General features: G+C 45.8%; 1 protein-coding gene across 4 annotated transcripts in view; it reads right to left on the reverse strand.

Annotated features, from left to right (window-relative positions):
• Window positions 1–24,742, reverse strand: part of ARHGAP25 (Rho GTPase activating protein 25) — a 93,870-nt gene that overhangs the window by 56,198 nt on the left and 12,930 nt on the right. Inside the window, exon 1 of one of the 4 annotated variants that reach the window (XM_047781890.1) lies at window positions 5,254–5,272. The exons of the other annotated variants lie outside the window; for them this stretch is intronic. Within the exon in view, the coding sequence (XP_047637846.1) occupies window positions 5,254–5,260 (7 nt within the window). The 5' untranslated portion in view covers window positions 5,261–5,272. Of the gene's footprint in view, window positions 1–5,253; window positions 5,273–24,742 lie in introns of those variants that run through there. 4 annotated transcript variants of the gene reach the window in all.

Consider the following 24,742-nt stretch of genomic DNA (forward strand, 5'->3'; position numbering starts at 1 on the left):
TTCTTTTTTTTTTTTTGTCTTTTTGTGTTTTTCTAGGGCCACACTCATGGCATATGGAGGTTCCCAGGCTAGGGGTCAAATCAGAGCTACAGCTGCCAGCCTACGCCAGAGCCACAGCAAGGTGGGATCCGAGCCGAGTCTGTGACCTACGCTACAGCTCACGGCAACACCGGATCCTTAACCCACTGAGCAAGGCCAGGGATCGAACCCACAACCTCCTGGTTCCTAGTCAGATTCATTAATCACTGCACCACGATGGGAAACCCATGACATGGTCCTTTCTGAAACACAAATCTGATCATGTTACTCTTCAACTTAAAAGCCTTTAATGACCCTCCAACATCTTCATCCTAAAAGGTGAAGGCTAAACCCCCTACCGTGGGGTTCAGAGTCCTTTATGATTTTCCTACTGCATTTCCTGTTTTTCCTCCCTACCCATCCTGCACTTCATCCATGACAATATGCTGTTCCCTTTACTGGAATACTATCCCCCACCCATCCCCGCCCAACCCCCAGCTCAACCTCTTGGAAAGTTCTTGTTCATCCTTTAAGACTCAACTTCAGGTCACACCTCCTATAAGAAGTCTTCTCAGCCCAGCCAGACTGAGTCACTCCCTGGGCTCTGTTCCCACTTAACTAGGGACACATGTCCTTCAAAGCACTTCTCATCCCTCCTGGTTCTTTTCTGACTCTACTTCTCTCTCCACTTGAAGTCTAAGAAGACAAGGGCTCTGCCTTCCTGCTTAGCTTTGTTCATCCCTACATCCGCAGCACCTGACACAGGGCCGACAAAGAGAAGGCAGGGTGAGGGAGCAGAAGGCACACAGGCAGCCTTGGGTGGATCAGGTTCTATCTCTGAGGGTCAGGTTCCTCCTCTGAGAAATTATGATAATAATATGTATCTCATGGGCTGGCCAGTCCATATGGATTAATAATGATAAATGGACAGGCTCCAGCCAGTGTCCGCTTCTTTAAATATAGGTATTAAATGGAGGCTATTATCATTAGCACTAATATCATAGTATGGATTCAATTTCATGCCAACTGAGAGTAAAGAAAGAGGAGATGAAAGAAGAGAGATGAAAGGAGGGAGAGAGAGGGAGGAAAGGAAAAAGGGAGGAGTAGCTGGAGAGGGTGCAATGTTCCAGGTGTGAATCAAGAGGCCTGAATTAAAAGAGTGGCAGTGGAAAAGGAGAGTGTAGGAGAGGCGGGGATGAGGCAGATCACCAGCCCTCCGCAGCTGGCCAAACAGAGGCATATGTGAGGTCTAAGGTTGGAGTGGCTCAGGTGAGGGAGCCTTCTTCATCCATTCACTGGACACACATTGGCCAAGCACTTGACACACACTGGGAACAGTGACTGGATCTGGGACATACGATCAAGCACATGCAACCCTGCCCCAGTGCCTCATAGGCATGGGAGACCCATCCATAGAGCTGAGAAGAAAGCAGAGAACATGGTGCGATTGGAACAGTCCTGTACTGGGTGTGACGAAATATGAGGGTGGGCTGAGAGATTTCAACTTCCCCAGAGTTCTAGGTTTTTGACCGGCGAAGCCTGTGCATTTGTAATAGGGAAGAACAAATCTGACTTCATATTCAATCTGTTGCTGTTATTTTAACCTTACTCTAACCTTTGTGCTCTGTTGCCTGTGCTTAGTCCTGCTCTGCACCTTTGGTAAAGGAATATTTCCTGTAGCTTGAAATATACAGGAGAGCCTGTCCTGACCTGACCAGAGAAAAACAAGAACATCATGACCTGAGTGTGACCTGACCCTCACTGCGGACAGATTCAAGAACAAAGGATCTGACACCACGAAATAGGCAATAACTAACCACACCCCTCCTTCACCTTGCCTTTAAAAGGGCTTTGCTGAAAGCCTTCAAAGAGCTCAGGCTTTTTCAGGCATGAGCCACTCATCTCCTTGCATGCCCCTGCAATAAACCTTTCTCTGCTCCAAACTCCAACACTTTGGTATTGCTTGGCCTCACTGTGCATTGGGTGCACAGACTTGTGTTCGGTGGCAGGTTCAGAAAGAGGTTACGGGGGAAAGAGGAGGTGCAAATGAAAGTCAGGGCATGAGAATCTCTGATCTGCAAAGTAACAAAATAGACTGAGTCAAAGAAATCACAGAAAAGGCTGAGTCCAGAGGAGACTAGCATTGAGGGAGACATTTTTAACTGGAGGCCCTTAGATGCAAAACAAGGGCTACTGTTCTCCTCCAGACTCTACTGGACACTTGCACTAGGTTTACTAGGTATGGGAGAAAAGCAGCTCAGCAAGAAAATCCACAATCCCTGAGAGTTTGGTGATGGAGCAGGGGCTGTTGCCTTGAAGGAGAGTGAAAGGAAAGAGGCTCTCATACTGTGCCAAGCAAAGATCCAGGGCCACTGCTGGCCCATCTCACACCCCTGCCGTCCTCGAGGTGCAGATGGAGACACTGGGTAGATGGAGACACTGGGTAGATGGATGCAGACACCCACCAGGGTGACAGCTTCATGAGAGGAGCATCAGCTGGGTTTCAGCCCTGCTCACGCTTTCTGCCAAGACTTTGGACCAGTGCACACTTACACAAATGCCCAAGTTTTACAAGAGGACACTTAAGGATGGAAAGCAGCATTCAAATGCAAGAGGTCCTTTTCAAAGAACTGTTTAACTTTCTGATCGTAGTGTGCTCTTTCGGAAAGGGATATTTGGCTAAATGGGTGAGCGGAAGGGCCCAGGGCCTCAGGAATAAATATATTTGTGCTTTTATTGCATGTCTGCAGGTTAAAAGGTGCTAGAGCCATGGGGAGGTTCTTGAGGGCAAGAACCAGGTCTTATCCATTTTAATATCCTGAGGACTTTCACTATGTCTGTCTCAGAAAAGTTAATTGGAAGGAACAAAGAGAAGAAAAAACTACATGTGTATGTGTTAGTTACATGGAAAGAAAATAATGAATAAAATTCAAATATAAGATTCATAGGATGGGTTTAACAAAGAAATGAATCTTTCACATCCTTTACTTTAACCAATCAGAAAATTTCTTGGGTCTTTCTTATGTGCGAATCATGCTGCCATGTAATGTGCAGAGTTTAAACACTAGAGAAAACCCTCTAAATTAATGAACTCCAGACTAGTGAGGCTTCAAATATTTGCTGTGCTCCTGGCACACAAAAATGCATTCCACTGTGCCCTATTGCCAATAGCTGCCTCCATGAAACCCAGTTATTGATGGGCAGAGCCTGTCAAATTCTCCTGTTAAAAATAGGGATTCACAGTCAACCATTAGGTGTGAAGGAGAGATAAGCACCTAGTTGAGGCTTTCTTTCTGGTAGAATGTGAATGAGAAGAGTAGCATTGATGAATACAATAGGACAAAAACTCAGGCATCAGAAAGTAGGTTCAGAGTCCTGGCTGGCTCAGCAGGTTAAGAAGCCAACATAGTGTCCATGAGGATACAGGTTCAATCCCTGGCTTCGATCAATGGGCCAAGGATCCTGAGTTGCTGCAAGCTGTGGTGAAGGTCAGGGATGTGGCGGGGATCTTGGGTTGCCATGGTTATGGCATAGGCTGGCAGCTGCAGCTTGAAATCACCTCCTAGCCCGGGAACTACAGATGCCGCAGGTACAGCCATAAAAAAGAAAAAGAAAGTAGATTCCCAGGGGCAGGAATTTGTATACATTTTTTCCACCAATCTAACCACACCTCATAGAAGAGCATCTAGCCAATTGAAGTTTCTCAATAAATGTTTTTGAGTGAATAAAAATAAACATTTTAGAGAGGAATGGGAGTCACCATCAGGCATTTTGTATTTGCAACAAATGTTGGCTGATATGCCCATCTGTAGGACTTCTAGATCTGTTCTCTTGTGGCCACTCAAGCAGAGCTGGCAGGGAAGCTAGAACCCCTGATGTAATAATGATCCACACCAACAGTGATTTATTTAGCGGGTCTTTCCCTGTGCCAGCCACCGTGCAAACACGCTACCAAGTCCATTCTGGCTTGAATGCTCATGCTGCCTCTTCATGGCAAGTCCCACAGCATCGTCTCCATTTTACCGACCGGGAACTGGAGCTCAGAGAAGTGAAGTGATTTGCTCAGTGACACGGCTAGAAATCTAATTTCCAAGCCCAGCATTCATGCCCAGGCCCCACAGCCCACAGCGAGGGCCCATCGCCTGGTGGTAAGAGAGGCGCCCAGACCTAGACGGCGGGGTCAGAAGGTACAGGGTCAGGCCGGAAGAGGAAGTGAAGGGGAGGCGTGTCCCTCTTCCTCGCCCCGCCCATCGCGGGAGACACCTGTCTCGGCCTCCACCCACTTGGCCGCAATGTTAGGTGCAAAACACTTTGTGCTACTTTTTTTCCGTCCCTCGTTAAGCTCTGCAAGGCTCAGCGGGCCTTGATAAAAGAGTGAAACCTTTCTCTATATAAAGTATTGATATAGTACTGAAACCTCCAGCCCACCACCGAGACTGCGCTCACACCCCGACAGGAAAATGGACATATTAGGTAGTCCTGCCATGCCTTCCCTGCTCTCTGCACAAGCTGCTTCGAAGAGAGGAAGAGACGGAAGGATCCTGACCCAAGCCCAGTGGAGCCAAGGTGTGGGAGGGAGGAGCACAGAGCTACGCCCCCGGGTGCCCGACCCCTCGGCCACAAGGCAGCTCACAGCCGGCCTCCCACCCGGGCTGAGGAGGGAGGGCGGGAAACAGCAGGCCCATAACAGCTGCCTCCCAGGAGATGGCCAACGGGTCCACACCATTGCCTACACCACACACACACAAACACACCCCACCACCACCCCCATCACACATGCAGTTATCAGACTGTGGAAAGGCTGGCCCTCCTAGAAGAAAATTAGGTCATTTAACTTCAGGAGCCTGCAGCCCACTTTCTTTACCCATCTTCTCTTTTCCTTCTCCAAGGCAAACTGACTTCCATTTTAAACACCCACCATTCAGGGGGAGGGGAAAATTTGAATTTCTTTCCACTTTTAAAACCTGGCATTTAGGGAGTTCCCCTTGTGGCTCAACAGTAATGAACCTGACTAATATCCATGAGGATACGGCTTCAATCACTGGCCTTGCTGCTCAGTGTGTTAAGGATCTGGCATTGCTGTGAGCTGTGGTGTAGGTTGCAGATGCAGCTTAGATCCGGCTTTGCCATGGCTGTGGTGTATAGGCCAGCACCTCAGCTCCAATTCAGCCCCAAGCCTGGAAACTTCCATATGCTGAGGGTATGGCCCTAAAAAGGCCAAAAACAAAACCAAACCTGGCATTTAGGGATTCCTGTTGTGGATCAGTGGGTCAAGAACCCAACATAGGCTCTGTGAGGATGCAGGTTTGATCCCAGGCCTCACTCAATGGATTAAGGATACAGTGTTGCCGCAAGCAAGTTGCTGCATAGCTTGCAGATGCGCTTGGATCCTGCAGATGCGGCCCTAAAAAAGAAGAAAAAAAGAAACAAAACAAAACAAAACCCTGGCATTTAAACTTCAGGATAAATTTTATCTGTGATTACTCTCCTGAAATTTTTTTTTTCAATACTAAGTTTCTTTTCTTAACTTTGGCTTGAAAAACTTTGTGCCCCTGCAAAAAGTAACAAGATTTAAGACTGAGGACAGCCTAGGGGCTTGCTCTGGGCACCCGGAATTAAGTCACACAGGAACTGCCCAGGACGCTCACCGTGAAAAAAATTTACACAACCTGATTCAAAGAAATATCTAAAGTTGTTCCCTGAATACCTGCCTCAGACCCAAGAATTGAACAGGCTTAATTTTCCCATGTACTTTAGCTCATGGAAATTCATTGTTCGACAAGCCTTTCAACTAAAAAGAGCAAGTTTGCTTTGCAGAAGGACTTAGCATGCAGAACTGTGTCTTTTGCAGAAAGCAGTAAAAACGTGGTCTCTGTAGCATATGAAGGAGAGAGAATGAGAGAGAGAGAGAGAGAGAGAGAGGCTCCTGGCTTTCTGCTGCTTCTTTAGGCTTGCAAGGTCTACACTGCAGATTCATCCACTCGACCTAGGCTGACTCGCCAGAGCCTAGGACCCCTCTCGTGTTTCCATTCTGGAGCTCTCGTGTTTCTTAGGAATTTAGAGAGCAGCTGCCTCTGCAGGGTGTGTGTCTTCATCCGTTGCGACATTTCACCGGCCTCCTCTGCCAATCTTTGCATAACAGGAAGCCAAGCACAAAAACAAGAAGCCTGCAGAACTGTGAGTGCTTCCGACCAAACACTGCTCAGGGCTGCCTCCTCCTCAGCTCACGGTGAAGTGGAGATGTGGCAATCTGGTGGCACAAGCACCCCAGCACTGTGGCTGCTTAACCAGACCCAAGCTAACTGACTCCCCGGACGTGGATGTCAGGAAGGACTGCATCGCAAACGGCAGCGGGACATTGGCTCTGTAAGCTGTGCTCATTAGTAGAAGTGTTGACCCTTCTGCTGTCAACGCCCATCATTGGTTCTAGGTCAGAGGTTTTGCTTAATTACTAGCGTTCATGGCTAAGTAGTGCATTTGAATGCTTGAAGTATTTGTATTTTATACTAATAAAATAAATCCGTGGCCCCAGTATCTCAGAGCAGGTGATCCAGCCAGGGCAAGGGCCCGAGGGCTGACACCCCTGATCAAGCACTGGGCCTTGCCGAAGCTACAAGCCATTACCCAGCCTGCAGCTGTCACTCCAGTCTGTTCCTAGGGCCTTCCCTGATCCTTGCGAATAGGGATTTATTAACCTTACAGTTTGACGAGTGTGAACAGTGAATGATTCTTGCAGTGGGATGGGCCTGACACACAAGGCGTAATATGTTTCTCTTACTCTACCACCTGATGAAAAGATTCTATTAAAGAGTGAGGCAATTAGATTATGGACAGAGGATACCTGTAAGTTATTAATTAGTTTCATAGGTTTGATCAAGCAATGTGGCTAGGAAATAAAATGTCCCTGTTTTTAAAGATGCATACTTCAGCATGGGGAGTAACATTACATAGTGTTGGGGATTTGCTTTAAAGTATCTCAGCAAAGAAAAGAAAAAAAGAGAAAAAGGAGTTCCCGCTGTGGCGCAACAGGATCAGCAGTGTCTCTGTAGCTCCAGGATGAAGGTTCGATCCCCAGCCATGCACAGTTGGTTAAAGGATCCTGTGTTGCTGCAGCTGCAGCGTATAGGCGGCCACTACGGCTCAGATCTGATCCCTGGCCGAGGAACTCCACATGCTGCAGGGTGGCCAAAAAAAATTTTCTTTAATTAAAAAATGAAAATAGAGAAAGAAAGCAAAGAGAAAGATAAAGCAAGTGTGACAAAACCTTGATAATTTTGAATTTCACTAACAGATACACATGGCGGTTCATTATACTCATTCTCTATGTTGGTATTTGAAATGTATGTAGAACTGAAACATCTTTTTCAAGATTCTACGAGGTTTTAAACATTAAATTCTATAAAAAGAAATAAAAAGAAAAAATACATTCAGTTGGGCTTCAGTTTTTTTTTTTTTTTCCACACTTCAGCTATTGCCCTGAACTTCAACTTGCTTGTTTTTCCAGGCCTGCATTTCCAGACCTGTTAGTTATTTCTCCGAATGCAGCCAAGTGATGTTACACAGATGGTCCACCACACACGTACGCATTCCCTCCCGGACAGATCCTGCCCCTCCGTTTCCCCGGCGCTGTCACTTTATCAGTTAATGAAGGGGAAGAACCGAGGGACTCCTGTGCTTCCAGTTATGGATAATATTTCCTGCAAAGTCAGTTTTACACTCAAACTCTTAGTGGTGGTGATGATCTGTGTGTGTACATGGAGACACATGCTCACGCGCACGCATACACGCATGCACGCATACACATGTGCACGCACACACGTATAGAATTCTCCAGGATTGGGGACACCCTACCTTGAAAAACCACTGTTGTAAGGAAGGCAAAGAGACGTTTGTCTTGCGTGACACTTCCTCCAGACTGGGTGTAATGTCTAGAACATCTGAGGCTTAGTTCAAGCTCAGTGGAAAGAATGGAGAGACTGATTATCAGCGCTTTCAATGAACAAAAGTTGGAGGAAGTGCTAGCCCATAGGCTGCAAGCCTGGTCAATGGCCAACACTGGATGGGAGCCCCTCCCCCCAGCCCTGCAGCAGTCTGGCAGGTGGCCTAGAGCAGTGGGAGGTGTCTCTGATTGGGCATCAAGAGACCCAGGTTCAAGTTCCAGCTCAGACACACACCAGCTGTATTGTTTTCTTGGCCTTTCTGAGCCTTCATTTTCTTATTTGTTAAGTAAAAGGATGGAACTAAAGCATATGGAATGCATTTCCAGCTCTAAGTATTTTTTAATTTATTTTTTTGACTCTAAATTTTTTCGATTGACCTATAAAACATTGTTCAGCCTACTACTATGTCCTGTAATCCTGTTTTTTAGGTGCAGCACGTCTAACTTGATTTGCCAGTCTAGACTAGACTCCAGTTCTATGCCGCATCTCTAACGATAAATTAATTTAATTGATTAAGAAAAATGAATTTGGCCAAAGACATAAGCTGGGTGATTTTAATCAAACACAGATCATTTGGCAAGTGCTGGTTAGAGTGTGAATTTCAATATTAGGCTAAAGAAGATCCCCTGAGAAGTCCCAGTAATAATACAGGGTAGGAGATAGACAGGCAAAAGCCACTGTAACTATAACTCGAGGATTGACAGTTCAATAGGCTTCGTGAGCCGTTTATTCTGGGGTGATACCTAAGCTCCCAAATATTACAACCCACCCATCCTCTTTCTGAATGTATCTGTCCAGCTCTACACGAGGCTTTATATATGGACATCTGCAAATACATCCATGCATTTTCAACCAAGAAGCTTTCTACTCATTTAGTTAAGGCGATAATAATGTGTGTATTTTAAGTTTATTTGCAAGGATACTCACAGTGACACTGTTGTTTAAAAAATGTAAACAAGTAGGAGTTCTCTTATAGCTCAGCGGGTTAAGGATTTGATGTTGTCACTGCACCAGCTTGGGTTGCTGCTGTGACACAGGTTCGATCCCTAGCCCAGGACCATCCACATACTGTGAGGGAAAAAAAATGTAAACAAGTAGATGTCCAACAACATGAAACTGGTTGAATAAAATATGGTATCCCTATGAAGTAAAATCCTATGGATCCTTAAAGATAATGCTTTACTGAGTTACAGTGACATGGGAAAACGTTGAATTTATGCAGTTAGGTTTAAAAACTGCTTTTGCCAAAGCAGTATATACAGAGTGACTCCATTTCGTTAAAAAAAATACACATACTCACACATATTATAGTGTAGGAAAATCATAAATACCTCTGGTGTAGAAAAACATAACACGAGATTCATATGACAGACACCAGACCGGTGTAGGATTATAGGTTATTCTCCTGAGAGGTGGGAATATGGGTAATATTGTCTTCTACCTGCTGTCAGCTTTTTTTAAAAAAAGAAAAGCTATTTATAAAATTTCTATGTCAACTTTTTCTTCACATCTGCAGGCAGAGTTTCCCAATTTAATAATTTATAGATTTAGGAGTTCCTGTTGGGGCTCAGTGGTTAACGAATCCGACTAGGAACCATGAGGTTGCAGGTTCGATCCCTGCCCTTGCTCAGTGGGTTAACAATCCGGTGTTGCCGTGAGCTGGGGTGTAGGTTGCAGACACGGCTCAGATCCTGCATTGCTGTGGCTCTGGCATAGGCCGGTGGCTACAGCTCCGATTAGGCCCCTAGCCTGGGAACCTCCATATGCTGAGGGAGCAGCCCTAGAAAAGGCAAAAAGACAAAATAATAATAATAATAATTTATAGGTTTAACATAAGTCAGTCAAGAAAGAATTGACTAGGAACTGGGAGTTCCCTGGTAGCCTAGCAGTTAAAGGATCTAATGTTGCCACTGATGTGGCTTGAGTCACTGCTCTGCTGAGGGTTTGATCCCTGATCCCTGGCCTAGGAACTTCTGCATGCCGCATGCAGCCAGAAAAAAAAAAAAAAAAAAAAAAGAGAGAGAGAGAGAGAAGAGGAAAAGAAAGGGAGAGAGAAAGAAAGAAACGGAGAAAGGAAAGAAACTGACTAGGGGGAAACTGTTCCAGTGTTAGGAAGAATTTCCTTAGCCTAAACCAAAGTGAATCCAAAAATTTTTAAACAGAGCATTTCAGAAACTAGATATGTCATGTCGGGCACTTCAGGATACAACATAGAAATATCCTTTATGAAATGTCAGGTCGGTATAGTTTTGCTTAGTATTATTGTCATTAACAACAGTAACTTCTGCTGGTCTCAGTGTCTACATTTATAAAATGCGGCAGTTGAACAGGATGCTTGCCAAGGTCCTTCTTGGCTCCCAAATTGTTCTACTCTCTGTCTATGAGCATTCTCTGCAAATACCATAATGTATGCAGAGGATACCCTTAGAGGAAAGGGGACCCCAAATGAGGGATTTATTACTTGGGAAAGAAAATAAGAAAGCAAGCCCTCAGGAGGGGGGTTAGCACAGGTCAGGGCTGTCAACAAAAACAGCCCAGAAACCACAGAACCTGACAAGTTCCTTGGGGCTAAAGAGGAGCAGACCTTGGCAGGAGAGAAGAGGCAGCAGGAATGCCTGAGGGAGCCCAGGGGGTGCCCAGGGAGCCCAGGAAGGAAGGAGCCCCCGGAATTCCAGGCGTTTGACCCCCTGGTGTAACAGCCCCATTTCCAAGTGTCCATTGACGGGATCAAAGCGTGACTTCCGTAATAATAAGAGGAAATGAGAAACAAAAGTAAAACTAAAGAAGGATGCTGTCTGGGTGCTCTTTGTGGAGAGGAGGATTTCTGGAAGCCAGAGCTTAGGCAGGACCAAGCCACAGACCAGTGTCTGTGGGAGAGTAGTTGTCTGTGAGAGGGGGGTGGTCCCCAAAGAATCCGCACCACCTCCTATGGAGGGACCGCTGCGCAGCAGTGCTGGGGGCGTGGACAGCAGGAGGCCCCAGAGCCACTTCTGGGAGTGCTCGCAGCACAGAAGCCTGGCTGGGCACACTACACTCTCGCCAGCTTACTCCAGGTGCTGCAAGACCCATCAGAAAAGCAAGGGGGATCCTGTCTTGCTGGCTCCTCACCTGGGCCACTGAATCCGTGAGAGGACACTTTCCACCTAGCCTAGGGCTGCCCCAAGAAGAAAAAAAAAGAAATTCTCCATGAACAGAGAATTTAGGGAGCTGAACTCTCTAAACTGAATGCTTCTTAAAAAGCTACACCTAAGCTGACCATGCCACCCAGCAATTCCACTTCTAGGAACCTACTCAGGAGAAGTGAAAGCACATGCCCACAGATCTCACGGCAGCAAGTGCTCCCAGCAGCATTATTCATAAAGATCAAACTGGAAACCATCCAGAGTCCATCGACTGCTGAATGGATGAACACAATTTAGCGTATCTGTACATGCAACACTGCCCCCAAATAAAAAGGAACAAAGTACTGACCCGTGTTAGCACCTGGTGACCCTCATGCCATATGAAAGAAGCTGAATGCAAAGAGAGCATATTGCAAATGCATACATAAGAAATGCCCAGAAAAGGCAACATTATAGACAGAAAGCAGATCAGCAATTGCCTAGAGCTGAGGGTAGGAGCAGGGACTGACTGCAAATGGGCAAGGGAGAACTTTCCGGAAAGATGAACGTGTTCTAAAAATGGTGATTTCTTTACAAGAAACAATTCCTAACTCATTTTAGAAAGACCATTTTAAATAGACCATAAACTTCACAAAGTCAGGGATTTGCCTGTTTTGTTTTGTTTTTTGTTTTTTTTTTCACTCAGGTAACCCAAATGTCTAGAATACTCCAGGAATGCAAGGATATTTCAAGATTAGGAAAACTATTCAATGGTTTGCTGTAGCAATAGGTAAAAGAACTGAAAAACCATATGTTTTCAAAGGATTGTGAATTTACACTTGACAAATTTCAAATTGATTTATATTACAAAACTTATTATCAAGAATGGTATGGTAAAGAATGTCTACCTTGAACCAAGAGGAGGAAATTGAGAGAATGCTCTACATTGCCAAAAATTCAGCTACTGCAATTTCTATCGTGGCTCAGTGGTAATGAACCTGACTAGGATCCATGAGGACAGGGGTTCAATCCCTGCCTTGCTCAGTGGGTTAAGGATCCAGCGTTGCCGTGAACCATGGGGCAGGTCACAGACACGACTCAGATCTCACATTGCTGTGGCTGTGGCTGTGACTGGAAGGCCGGCAGCTGTAGCTCCGATTCGACCCCTAGCCTGGGAACTTCCATATGTCACAGGTGTGGCCCTAAAAAGACAAAAAAAAAAAAAAAAAGACTACTGAAAATGGAACGAATCGTCAAGAAAAACTTCAAGAAAGTTCTTAGGAACAGGACCAGCTGTTTGGTGTTCAGCTGTGTAAGGAAAAGTGATGAAGTTCAAGTGAGACATTTCAAAGACACAGAAAATGACACAGCAGAACAGCTCCGACACTTCTGCTGTAATTGAGGATCACTGTGGAATGTGTGAACATTTCCACTGCTGTGACATTTTGCAATTCTGCTAAAAAAATTTTCGAGGATTAACAGCAGAAAGCGATCTAAAATGCATGAAACATATTCCAATAGAAAAAAAAAAAAAAAGTCAAGGTTTTGCTTAGAGCTCCTGATAGGGGAAATCATTGCGATTTTACTTTTTCATAAAATAATACTGTTTGCCAGCTTTTCTAGCCACTTTAGCCGTCACTGTTCTTGAGTGAGGCTTCGCAGAAGGCAGAATTTCCCCTGTGACTCTGCCTGACATCTTGCAGTGCTGTTTCCTCTTCAAAGCTGTCAAACTTTATCAGCTGTCTGAAAGAAAAAAAAAAAAATGCTCTAGGGGGTTTCCCTATTATCACCCAAGGTCCTCACAAAAATGTCAGGATTTCTTTTGGAAGCATCTGTCTGATGGGGGCATCCTCGGCGGGTGGGCACAGACATTCGCCCTGACCCCCTCTCTTCGGGGCTTGCCACCCATGGACAGTTCTCCCAGCCTCTGCTCCAAGCCTCTTGTTGCCCATGGAAGAACTAGGATATCACCCTTTCTTTTTTCCTTATCCATTTGTTTGCTTTTAGCTGATGGCGGCTGAAGGACAAATGAAGCCTTAACATTGTAGGTGCAGAAGCAGAAGCAGCAGGAAGCCCAGGGGGACAAAAAGGAAGCAGAAGATGGGGAACCACACATGGGTGACAAGGGTGATCGATACCGTGACACACAGGATTTGTTCCTGGTTCCAAGTCCCGCTGCCCTGGCTCACCTTAGAGCATAAAAGACCTCTTCGAGGTGAAAAATCACTTATAATGTTTGTGTTGGGCTTGGTCACAAGGAGTTGGGTTTTGTGCATAAACCCAATGTATGTGCTAAATGGAGATAAAATAACTGACGTGCTTTCTAATGACCTGGCATGGGCTACAGTCAGAAAAGAAATAGTAACCCATCTTAAAGTGGAATTTAAAACAACTAGAAGGAAGGATTTGCTTCACACCCTCCAGGATGGATAATGGGATTTTTTTGTCCTTCTCCTCCCTAGCACCCACCCTTCCCCTCTTCTGTTTTCTCGCTTTTCCTTACTTGTATCAACTCTGAAATGAGAGGTCGTCACATTCAACCCAAAGGAACTGGGAGGAAGCTGTATCCAGACTTAAGAATAGGCCCTAAAAACATCTGTTCCTTTGAATATATGGAAAGATGTTTCAAAACACAAATAAACACGGCTAATTAATTCACTTAGACATTCGATCCCACCAATACACAGCAAGAGCTTCGTTATACACAGGAGGGGTGTCTTTGGGGGGAATGAGTGTCCAGAATGCCTTTTTTACCGGCAGAATTCTGAGAGAGAGCCTCCATCATGACATTCGGGAGGGTTTGGCCATAAAAATAGCACTGACCGTTCCAATCTTGCAGCACTTTCCTCTGCATGATAGAAATTACTTTGGAAAATGTGACTTCTGTGATCTCTGGGAGGTGATCTGGAAAGGGCGGGGCGTGGGGGGGGGTTGCTGCTGAGGGTTCCGAGTGACACAGGAAATCTGTGTTTGTAATGCTTAAGTGTGTGGGTGTGTTCACGTGGACAGTGCTGGAGCGGAAACATGAGAGAAAATGTTTGCAAACCGTTGTAGGCGGAGCTGAATGAGAGACTCAGAGAACCTATACAATTTTACAAGCACATCTGATACCCATGGAATATCTTGCTCTGGAATTATCAATAACCACTCAACACCTAAAAGCACAATCTGTAAGAGAAAAAATTGACACTGGCTTTTGTCAACATTAAAATCTTTTGTTTTGAAAGGCTCTAAGAGAATGAAAAGCAAGCCCCAGATTGGGTGCAAACATGGGCAAATCACATATCCGACAAAGGAATTTTAGCCCCAATACATAAAGAACTCTAAAACTCAACTCGAAGTAAACAACCCAATTTTTTTTGGTGGGAAAAATATTGAATATATATTTTTCTGAGTGAAAAGATGCCAAATATCATCAGCCATTAGGAACACGTAAAGTAAAACCACAGTGACATACTTTACAAGCGTATTCGAATGCCTAAAATAAAATTTAAAAACAAACTAGCAGTATCAGAGACTGGTAAGGATGAGAGGCAAATGGAACTTTCAAGATGGCTGGTGGGAATACGAAATGGTACAGCTACTTTGGAAAACAATTTGGCAGCTTCTTGAGTTCCCCTTGTGGCTCAGCAGGTTTAGGATGGGTGAGGATGTGGGTTCAATCTTTGGTCTCGCTCAGTGGGTTAAGGATCCAGCGTTGTCGCAAGCTGTGGTGTAGGTCAAAGATATGGCTTGGATCCGATGTTGCTGTGGCTGTGGTGTAGGACGGCAGCTGCAGCTACAACTCAACCCCTAGCCTGGGAATTTCCATGTGCCCACAGCTGCAGCCATTAAAAAGAAAAAAAAAAAAATGAGCTGTTTCTGAAGAAGTTGAACATCCGCTTACGATATGACCCAGCAGTCTCACTAATCAAAATTTACCTAAGAGAAATGAGACACTATGTTCACACCAAAACTCATAGGCACATATTTATAGCAGCTGATGCATCATCTCCAAAAATCAGACACAATCCCAGCGTCTTTCAACTGATGCATGGCTACATCCATACAGTGGAATAATGCTCATCCGTTAAAAGGACAAACTATTGATACAAAGAGCAACAGGGACAGATCTCAAAGGATTCTGCTGTGCAAAAGAAATCAGACTCTGAATAGACAGGCTGAATACCATACATCTCCATTTATATGATATTTTGGACACAGAAAAACTATAGGGATGGAGAACAGATGAGGGGTTGCCCAGGGTTAGGCTTGGTCAAGAGGGGTTGACTAAGAGGCAGTCTTGGAACCCATCTAAGTTGTGGTGGTTACCACATGACTCTTGGCATTTGCCAGAACTCATGTAACTGCAGACCAAAGCAAATCCATTTTACTAGAGGTCCATTTCAAAATAATGTCTTCATCTGCTCTCATTTGTTGCATGTTTGTTACACACAACCACCTGATCTCACTTCCTCCTGACCTTCAGAAGTTTCCATAGCTAATGTAAGTTCTGAATGGAAAAAACAAAAAGCGACTTCTCCCATGCCACAGTGACTTGGGGGAGGTGAAGGCCTCAAAAAAAAAAAAAAAAAAAAAAAAGCATGGGAATGGAGGAAAGACCAAAATATCAAGCTAAGTCTCCCCAGATGGTAAAGGAGTAGGATCCCTGAGGGATCTGGTCTTCAGAAGCTGGTCTGCCTCCTGACATGCCGTCTCCAGCAACAAGCCCACCCTCGAACAGGGTCTGACCAGGACCCTCCCCTGGATGATTCTTTGTGGGGTCCCAGGCTAATAAGGGAACATAGCCAGGGGTGTTTCCTTCGGCCAACACCATCTCCTAATTCCAGTGCTACTGGGTTTTAGGACAACGAGGGAGAGCACACTAAGAGGTAAGTTGGCGAGGGAAGAGGTCGGAAAGGGAGTTCTCTTGGGAAAAATGGTAGAAAGCCCATCGGGCAGTGCTCAGGAGAACTAATTATCCAGGCCTGGTTTTACTGCTAACTTGCTGTGTCCATATTAGAGCAGTTCACATAATTTACCCCTGTTTTATCATTGTCTTAGGAGACTTTGATGGTGGTAGGGTTGGGTGCTTCAAGAAACAAGAAACGGACTCTGATAATAAATAAAAGATAGATGATGACAGATAGATTGATAGATAGATGATACATACATATACACACACACCGATAGTTAAGAGTTCCTGCTGTGGTGCAGCAGGTTAAGGATCAGGGGTTATCTCGGCAGTGCCTTGGGTCACTGCTGAGGCATGGGTTTGATCCCTGGCCTGGAGCAGTGGGTTAAGGATCCGGCATTGCTGCGGCCGTGGCACAGATCGCAGCTGTGCCTCAGATTCCATCCCTGGCCCTGGAGCTTCCAAAAAAAAAGCAGTCAAAAAAAACAAAACAAAACAAAACAAAAAAAAGTCAGTGATTCTTTTTTTTTTTTTTTTGCCATTTCCTGGGCTGCTCCCACGGCATATGGAGGTTCCCAGACTAGGGGTCTAATCGGCGCTGCAGCCACTGGCCTACGCCAGAGCCACAGCAACGCAGAATCCCAGCCCCGTCTGCGACCTACACCACAGCTCACAGCAACGCCGGATCCTTAACCCACTGAGCAACGCCAGGGATTGAACCCGCAACCTCATGGTTCTTAGTCGGATTTGTTAACCACTGAGCCACGATGGGAACTCCAAAAAAAATCAGTGATTCTTAACTGGGGAGAATTTTACACCCCAGGGGATAGCTGGCAATGTCTAGAGATATTTTGGTTGTCACAACTAGGAGGGCTGCTACTGACATGAGGTGGAAGGGGTCCAAGGCTGCTGCTAAAGAACCCACAGTGCACGAATCAGCAGCTCCCACAGCAAAGAGCACATAGCTGCCCAATGACGCTAGTGGTGAGGCTGAGAAGCCCAGATGTAAATATAGATCCATACATACATGTCTGTACCTAATGCATGTATGTGCATGTGTGTATAGCTTTTTAAAGATAACCTGTTATTTCAAAAAAACTAAGGTAATGTTGGGGAAAAAATCATGACTCAGGATGATTAGAAATCTAGGTAGCTTGTGCAAGTTTTGAGCTCTTTGCGTTCAAAGGCCTTCCACTTAGCGCCCTATGATTTGCAGGGTTCAGTTGGCTGAAATGCCCCCCAGTGCCCCCAAATGTCCATTTGCTGTGAACCTTGGGCTGAGAGAAAAACTTAGATGTAACTTGAGTCCACCCTGTCAGAGGGCAGGTTTGCAAAGGCCAGGCCTGTGGCCACCTACGGAGATGGGCTGGAAGCCAAGAGGGGGAGCTGGGAACACGGCCTCAAAGGAGGTTATTAAATGTATCTGTAAAGTGATGAGGAGGCCATCTACCTTCTATAAACCTACCATCAAATAAACGACTGTGGGCCTTGGGTCCCTCGGAAGCAGCAATGACAGGTCTTTTCCTTGAAACAGAATTCATCATCTTTCTTTTTTTCCCTTTTGCCCTCGCAGAAGTTTGTGGTTTTTATGCTACTAGAGAACAATCCAAACCCTAACCTATGCTCCCCAGTTTGCACAGATGATTCCATGAGCTTTAATAAGTTTTGCTTACTTATGTCAGTCTCAAGTGTTACCCCCTTAGAGCTGTCAGGATAGGTGAGGTAATTTTGCCACCTGAATTTATATGAGATGACAGAAAGTACAGTAAATCCCTGTCCCAACACCATAAGTGGGGGTCCAAATCAGTCCTCTACAGCACAGGTCTTGTTATATGAAAGCTAATGAAATGGCACAGCAGCTTTGAACCTGCTCAGGCCCCAGAAAGCTTCAGAGGTCTGGCTGGGACAGCAGACCCATCCCAGGCACGGCTGGCTGTGCTGCCCTCTGGTGGCCACAGTCAGCTACAGCTTACACATCGATCACCAGGATGTGGTCCAGGATGCCAGGACCTGCCTGTCAGCAACAAAAAGCAACTCTAGGAATTTCCCAGTTAGTTGGCACCATTGTACTGCCCCAGGCCAGGAACAATGAGCCAGTAAAAGGCAGTGGACTAGGGGACCATGTGGTGGTTCCCTACCACTCAGCCTTCTCTCCCTCCACCTCTCTCCACACATCACATCCAGAAAATTCTTTGGGGCAGGACAGAGGATGGAGCCATGCAGCTACTATATTGTGTCTAATTATCACAGGGTTCCTTACTGAGGGGTTTTTCAGTGCTTGGAAAAATAAAACAGTGGTGTTAGCCTTTGTCAGATCAGTGGCCCCGTTGAGAATCTGCACATACTCATATAATCTTTCCTACAATTTTGGGAAAGTCATGGGCTTACTGAAGCCAGTCCAGGATGCAGAGGGAAGGACAATGAATACTAGCCTGACAAACATGTTTTTTGGGTAATACATGTACAATGAGCAACTGTGAAGCCATTTGGAACAGAAAGAAAATACAGGGAGAGGCAAGAGAGAAGGAAGAGGACACCTATGCCAACTGGAGGAAAACAAGCCCCTCACTGTCCCTTAGAATGTGCCACATGCCCGTATGGCTTGTTAGTCATGGTTAGTCATCCTGTGTATCTCCACCTTCTCTTTTCACCTTTTTAAATTTTTAAAAAAAATTTTTATTAGAGTGTAGTTAATTTACAGCGTTGTGTCAATCTCTGTTGTACAGCAAAATGACCCAGTCATATATATATATATATATATATATATATATATATATATATATATGTGTATATACATGTATATATATATATACATTCTTTTTCTCATACTATTTGCCATCCTGTTCTATCCCAAGAGACTGAATATAGTTCCCTGTGCTGGACAGTAGGACCTCATTGCTTATCCATCCTAAATGTAATAGTTTGCATCTACCAACCCCAGACTTCCTGTTCATCCCACTCCCTCCCCCTACCCCTTGGCACCCACAAGCTGTTCTCTATGTCTGGGAGCCTGTTTCTATTCTTAGAGAGGTTCACTTGTGCCATATTTCAGATTCTACATACAAGTGATGTCATATGGTAATTGTCTTTCTCTTTCTGACTTACTTCACTTAGTATGAGCATCTCTAGTTGCATCCATCTCACTGCAAATGGCATTATTTTATTCTTTTTTAGGGCTGAGTAGTATTCTATTGTATATATATACCACATCTTCTTTATCCATCCACCTGTCCATGGGCATTTAGGTGCTTTCCATGTCTTGGTTCTTGCAAATAGTGCTGCGATGAACATAGGGGTGCATGTACTTTTTGAATGAGAGTTTTGTAACATCGGGTGTTTAACACTTCTGCGTTTTTCCCATTCCCCTCTGGCTTCCATCCAGAGTATTGTTGGCAAACCAGCAATGAGGCTTGAGTTGGGAGCGAGAAGATGAGGTGGGATTAGTTCAGCACACTCACCTCCTGAGTGAGCCCTGCAAGCCCCACTCTGGCTCTGGGCTCAGAATGCGGATGATCATTCCTTAATCCCTTTGGAATGAGATACTGTGACCAGGTAAAAGCATGGGAAAAGAAGTGGTCCTTAAATGTGGGGTCTACAAAGTTATTCCAAAAATAAAGCCTTTAGCACACCCCACAGCCAATTCATGCCCAGAGTAGGGGAAGCAGGTATTGGCCACACTCACAGCAGCAGATCCCAACCTTTGCCAGATATCAAGACTACACCCCTTGCCAGTTATATCAAGATTTCTGGAGTAAAATTTAGGAAGCAGAATTTAAAAACAAAACAACAACAACAGATTTAAAAACTCCAACCAGCAGCCAAATTTGAGAACCAATGATTGAGAGGATGAGTAGGAAAGACTCCACTGGAGAATTGATACCACCTTCACGTGATTCTCTTGAGCCCTGGGGTAACTGCTCTGATGGATAAGGAAACCATCAAACGCAGGCACTGGGGACCATGCAGAGAATAAACTCAGGACCGTGAGAACTGGAGGCTGGACAGTGGTTAGGAGGCCAACGAGGATCTGCAGATAAGACAAGTAGGCGGAGCTGAGATACAGATAGGAGAGACAATTAATAGGACAGATATGCACTTCTTGGGGAGGGAGGAAGTCTGGTCAAGAGGTCAAGGTCTGGCTCCACAATGACTTCCTACCTGGGACACAAGGTGAAAGAACATCAGGCCAACAATATAATTTGTGGTGCTCAGTACAAAATGAAAACATGGGGCCCCTTGTTCAAAAATAAGAATTTCAAGATGGTAACAACAGAGTGCTTAACCAGGGGCAGGAGACTTCTGGGTTGGGGACTTGCGTGGCTGTCCAGGCCACACACCCAAGCAGCCAGCCCTGAGAAGAGGACCTCGGCTACTTGACTGAGCAGGAAGGAGTGTACAATGAAGATGGTGCTTGGAGAGAGACACACTCAAAAAAGGAAGGTCACTGGGTGATGACCCTGTCTCTTTGAAGGACCTACAGAAGTGCTAGCTAGGGTTATGGTAGGAGATCTCCTACTGGTTGGTGAACTTCTCATAGAACATTTTAATGACAAGAGTGTTCCCGAGGGCTCTCATTTGTTCAGGCGCTAACTGACTGCTGGGGAGACAGCAGAACCAGAGATGGTGGAGACGGAGACGGTGGAGCCGTGTTTGGTGAAAGTGTCTGTGGAATGGGCTGTTAAGTAGATGGGCTGTTAAGAAGATGTTAACAGTGAAAGTGTCTGTTAACAGATGTTAACAGTGAAAGATGTTTGGTGAAAGTGTCTGTGGAATGGGCTGTTAAGAAGATGTTAAGTATGGTGTGCAAACTGCAGTGGTGACATATGACAATTTACCATCAGAGTTCAGTGCAGGAAGTAGGAACCGCCTTATAAGGATTTGGGTGCTTATAAAATATCTGGCAGCATAAAGAACAGACTTGTTGTTGCCAAAGGGGAGGGGGAGGGAGTGGGATGGATGGGGAGTTGGGGGTTAGTAGATGCAAACTATTCCATTTAGAATGGATAAGCAATGCGGTCCTACTGCATAGCACAGGGTCCGTACAGTATTTTGGGAGAGACCATGATGGAAGGTAATATAAGAAAAGGCATGTTTGACTTTTCTTACGTGTATGACTGAGTCACTTTGCTGTACAACAGAAATTGGCACAACACTGTAAATCAATTATACTTTAATAGAAAATAAATACATAAAGTGAATTTTACTATATATAAATTAAAAATAAATTTTAAAAGAAAAAAGAAAAGGAATGTGTGTGTATACATATATATATATATATATATATATATGTAATATATACATATATATCATGACTGGGTCACTTTGCTGCACAGCAGAAATTGGCACAACATTGTAAATCAACTATAGTTTTAAAAAATAAATAAAATATCTGGCGGAGTTGAAGGATCAGGCTCCGGGCCCCAGAGCAAAACAGACCTGATTTCTTCAGAGACGAACCACCTCTGGAAATTCCACATGTAACGTCCCCCCAAAGAGGCTTCTGCCACTGCTGCCGGTGCCCAGGACACCACGGAGCCGGCTCAGGAGCTCCAAGGCCCTCTGGCTCCCAACACGCTTCCAGGAACAACGGGTGAGGAGCCCGCCCTTCTCTTCCACCTTCCAGCTCTCATCGGAGCGACTCCAACCAGCAGAATGTCGTCGATTTCCAGAATCCTGGCTACAAGGGCGGCTGAGAAATTTTGGTTTGGACTTTTCAGTGTCTCCAAAGAGAGGAAAGGCAGAATGAAGTTTCAGTGGACTAGTCCAGAGTTCCAATCACAGCCTGTTTTGTGGTCAGGAATGGCCCGAGGGCACCACGGCTTTCCGAGTATGGGGTGGATAAGCTCTTGGCGGCTGGTGAAAGCCCTTGTGCCCTGGGCTTTGAGGAGCGCCCTCCCCCGCAGCAAGTCCCGTCCCCCCCTCGCCTCCCTCCCCTTCCCCCCCCTCCCCTCCCCCATCCCCTCCGCTCCCTTCCGCTCCCCTCCTCCTTCTCGCTCCATCTGTCTTCACCCCCTGGACGCCTCTCCCGCTGTCTTCGCTCCTTCTCCCTCGGCCTTGCTCTCCCCCACCCCTCATCTCAGCGACCCACCTAGACGAACCGACCAGACAACAACGCTGACGTACAACTTTAATATTTCCATTTCCTGAGAAAAACTGCTTTGTGTCTGAGACAGGAGCTCCCTGATGCCCTAGGCCCAGATCTAGCCAGTGTCCCGCTAAAGAGAGGAGGCGGAGAGAGCGGGGCTGGGGAACACGAACGGCTCCCTGGCTCCTGCGTCCGAAGTGGAGGAATTAATTCACTGGCCACACTTTAGTCCCAGTCATCAAGAAGACTTTGGGGAGTTCTCCTGTGGCTCAGTGGGTCAAGGATCCAGCTTGTCATGGATGGGTGTGGCCAAAAAATTTAAATACATTAAAGGGATTTTTCACCAAAAAAAAAAAAAAAACACTTTGAGGATGAAGAGCTACAAACCATTCTGTATACAGTAATCTACAAGGATCTGTTGTACCCTATGATATCACTTATATCTGGAATCTAATATATGGCACAAATGAACCTTTCCACAGAAAAGAAATTCATGGACTTGGAGAACAGATTTGTGGTTGCCAAGGGGGAGGGGAAGGGAGTGGGATGGACTGGGGAGTCTGGGGTTAATAGATGCAAACTGTTGCATTTGGAGTGGATAAGCAATGAGATCCTGCTGTATAGCACAGGGAACTGTATCTAGTGACTTGTGATGGAATATGATGGCGAATAATGTGAGAAAAAGAACGTGTGTGTGTGTGACTGGATCACTTTGCTGTACAGTAGAAAATTGACAGAACACTATAATGAAAAAAATAAAAATCATTATTAAAAAAGAAGGATAAATTGTACCACACAGGGAATATAGCCAATAATTTATAGTAACTATGAATGAAGTATAACCCTTAAAAATGGCAAATCACCATATTGTACACTTGTAACTTACATAATATTGTACATTAACTACATGAAGGGAAGTGGACAAGGGAACTGGGGCCCAGGGCCAGAGCTGGCCTCACAGACACACAACCGGCTCAGCCGTGCAGGCCCGGGGCTCAGACGGTCCCTGTGCTGGTTCAATGCTCTGCAGCCACCATCTCAAAATTCTCCAGAATCTGAAACCGTATTTTCACTCTGCACCAGGCCCTGCAAGTGATGAAGAGTCTGGTGGAGAAGGAGACTCCATCAAAGGCTCCGCAAAGAGTTGATACTAAGGTAAGGGAGGCCACGGTGTGGCACCAAGCCAGCCCTAAGGACAAGGTTGACTATGTCACATGCTGCCGGGCAGTGCAGACAAGAACAGGGATGCACCCTCGGCCAAGGTATGGACGATCGGTGTCTTTGATGAGGACCTTCTTGGTGGAGGGGCATGTCTCAGTGCTTAATGTGGCTGACTGTAGAGTGACAAGTGACCAGGTCCCCCACCGACACTGGAGAAGCAGTGACAAGAACACAGGAAGCCCCACCCCCCATCCTACAGCCCACGCCCCTTCTCTTCCCACCCCCAGCTCCATTTCCCAGAGGGAGGGACCTCCCACACAGGCCTGTGGACGCACCCGCCCAGACAACCAGGCTCTGTCCTGGGCCTCCCTGCCCCCAGCCCTCTGCATGCTGGAGGGACACAGGAAGACTCTAGTGCTGGCCTGGAAACAGCTCTGGCCATCCCTGTGTGGAGTTTCACATTCCCAAGTGATCTAGACTGCAAGCAGGGCTCAGGCTACAGGTGGCAGAGGAACACAGCTGGGGCCAGACCAGAGCAGGACCCTGTAAGATCCTGGCCTCCAAATGGGGGCTCCATACCTGGATCTAAGGGTGGTTCTGTAGGTAAAGACGTAGGTAGGAGGTAGCACTTGGTGGTAGGAAAATGAGATGGTTCTAGATCAGCTGACATACTTTTCTCTATGAAATATAAAAGGGAGGGAGATGGTAGGAGTAGGTGTTATGGCCTCGAGAGAGAAAAAAAATGTTTTTTGGGGAAAGGAAAGTACATTTACTGGATAGGCGTAGCAAGCTTATCTGGTGGGGTTGAATGTCCACTTAATATGATTACTCACAAGTTTCAAGTAAATCCAGTGGAGTTCAGTGGTCTGATTTTCCCCAGCAATATTTAGGTGCCCGAGTATGTACAGGAGCCAAGAAGACAGATCGTTGAGTTTAAACAGGGTTAGGGGTTTTTTCCAGGTGGTTATCACAGCAGGAGAGAAGAGTAGAGGGGTTCAGGGCATGTGCTCAGCAGCTCTGCAATGCCAGAATGAGCCGTCTTTGGCAAAGAGGTCATATTGGATGATTGATGGTGAAAAAGTGGGAGAACCAGTGGAATGGGAGCCCATTGAGGGTAGAGCTTGCTGGAGTGGGTGACCTGGGCACACAGGATGGGGTGGTCACAGTGTGGAAGCTGCCACTGAGACTTCAGAGACGGCACAGTCAGAGGGGATGGCACAGTTTCCTCAGGACTACGAGCAGGTGAGCTGGTTGTAGATAGGGCCATCAAAGGGGAGATACTACCAACAATAAAACCAGCAATTTATTGCCAAGCACTACACTAAGTGACTTGTCCACACATTATTTAAGTCTTATACCAGCTCTATAAACTGCACAGGACTACAGCCCCCATTTTTCAGATGAGAAAACTGAGGCTTAGAGCAATTAAAGCTTCGTCCTTCAAATCCAAGAGGTGAGAAAAGGCTTCAAAGGCTGTGTTCTTAAAGACACCCCTCACCCCCACCTCCCCAACATCCCTCCCCATCTCCACTGAACTCAGGTC

This window comes from Phacochoerus africanus, chromosome 5 (genome assembly GCF_016906955.1).
Source record: "Phacochoerus africanus isolate WHEZ1 chromosome 5, ROS_Pafr_v1, whole genome shotgun sequence".
NCBI lineage: Eukaryota > Metazoa > Chordata > Mammalia > Artiodactyla > Suidae > Phacochoerus > Phacochoerus africanus.